This window comes from Trachypithecus francoisi, unplaced genomic scaffold (genome assembly GCF_009764315.1).
Source record: "Trachypithecus francoisi isolate TF-2019V2 unplaced genomic scaffold, Tfra_2.0 Lachesis_group5, whole genome shotgun sequence".
Taxonomy (NCBI): Eukaryota; Metazoa; Chordata; class Mammalia; order Primates; family Cercopithecidae; genus Trachypithecus; species Trachypithecus francoisi.
In genome coordinates, this window is record NW_022681470.1 from 81,309,696 (window position 1) to 81,311,151 (window position 1,456).

Genomic DNA, 1,456 nt, shown 5'->3' on the forward strand with positions numbered 1-1,456 from the left:
CGAGATCGCACCATTGCACTCCAGCCTGGGCGACAAGCAAAACTCTGTCTCAAAAAAATAAAAATAAAACATAAAAAAATTAGCTGGGAGTGGTGGTGTGCGCCTGCAGCCACTCAGGAGGCTGAGGTGGGAGGATCTCTTGAGGCCAGGAGGTGGAGTTTGCAAGGAAGTGGAGGTTGCAGGGAGGTAGAGGTTGCAAGGTGCCAAGATTGCACCACTGAACTCCAGCCTGGGCAACAGAGCAAGATCCTGTCTCAATAAATAAATAAATAATAAAATACTGTATAAAATTACCTTCAGGCTATGTATATAAGATGTGTATGAAACAAATTAATTTCATGCTTAGACTTGGTTCCCAGCCCGAAGATATCTCATTAAATATATATGCAAATATTCCAAAATCTGAAAAAATCTGAAATCCAAAACACTTCTGGTCCTAAGCATTTCTGATAAAGGATACTCAATCTATATCTCTATCTTCCTTCTTCTGAAAATGCCATGTGCAGAATTCATTACTATTGCATGTGAATAATCAAGATTTAGCATTTAAATAGTCAAAACCATCCCTTTGCTCTTTCCAGGCTATCTTGTAGCAATTTGAAGGTCAGTCATCAGTTTCTGCTTGGTTTCAAAGATCCAGGAGAAGCTTAGTGTTGTTCAAGACGCAGATGGACCCATCACAGCAGTTTAATCCAACCTCCATCCCAGAGTCTTCACAAATGCTGACCCAAGAAAATTCTCGGGACGATTCAGGGGCCTCTGAAATCTGTTCCCAGATGTTGATAAAGAACTTTAGTAACTTGACTATCAACGCCACTAATGAATCCCCTTCCCCTCTACCAGAAGAGTCACTCCATCGAGTGATAGATGGAATTGCTGCAAGAGCACCAGTCCTCAGGGAAATCAGAGATGACTTGATTTACAGGAGGAGAGGAGCAAGAACATTGCTGTCTGTGCAGAGAGAAAGGATGGCAAGATTCAGATACATGTTACTAGGCAGAGTTCGTACGCATGAAAGAACACTAACAAACACTGGGCTTAAGGGAGTTAGGAAGGAATCAAGACCATTCAAATGTCCCTGCAGTTTCTGCGTGTCTAATGGATGGGATCCTTCTGAGAATGCTAGAATAGGGAATTATGACACCAAGCCACTTCAGCCATAAAACTTGTTCTTGCACCTTTTTCTTCTTGCTGGTAATCCTATATAGCAGGTTGTGAAAGCTATTCTATGCTAGTATAGACTATACACCAATAATATTAACAAGTTCTAGGATATATTTTTCTTCTTGTATCTTTTTCTTCCTACTATGATACTAGTCATTTGTAAGGGATCTGTGTCATTTGAATGTATTTGAATAACTTTAGCTTTACTGTTTGATTTGACCCAAAGACATAAGTATTCCCATGTGTCTGAGAAGCCCAAAGTCAGTGAGATGACACCCAACATCAAGAAATT

At 40.3% G+C, this 1,456-nt stretch overlaps 1 protein-coding gene across 1 annotated transcript; it reads left to right on the plus strand.

Moving 5' to 3' along the window:
* The first annotated feature begins 609 nt into the window (after positions 1-609).
* Positions 610-1,163, plus strand: LOC117074958 (developmental pluripotency-associated protein 3-like). The gene has a single exon (XM_033196922.1). The coding sequence runs from the start codon at positions 669-671 to the stop codon at positions 1,161-1,163; it is 495 nt and encodes a 164-aa protein (XP_033052813.1). The 5' UTR covers positions 610-668.
* Positions 1,164-1,456: the final 293 nt, after the last annotated feature.

What these genes read in the sequence shown, in the direction of transcription:
- LOC117074958 (XM_033196922.1), top strand. Translation starts at nt 669, where the DNA reads ATGGACCCATCACAGCAGTTTAATCCAACCTCCATCCCAGAGTCTTCA.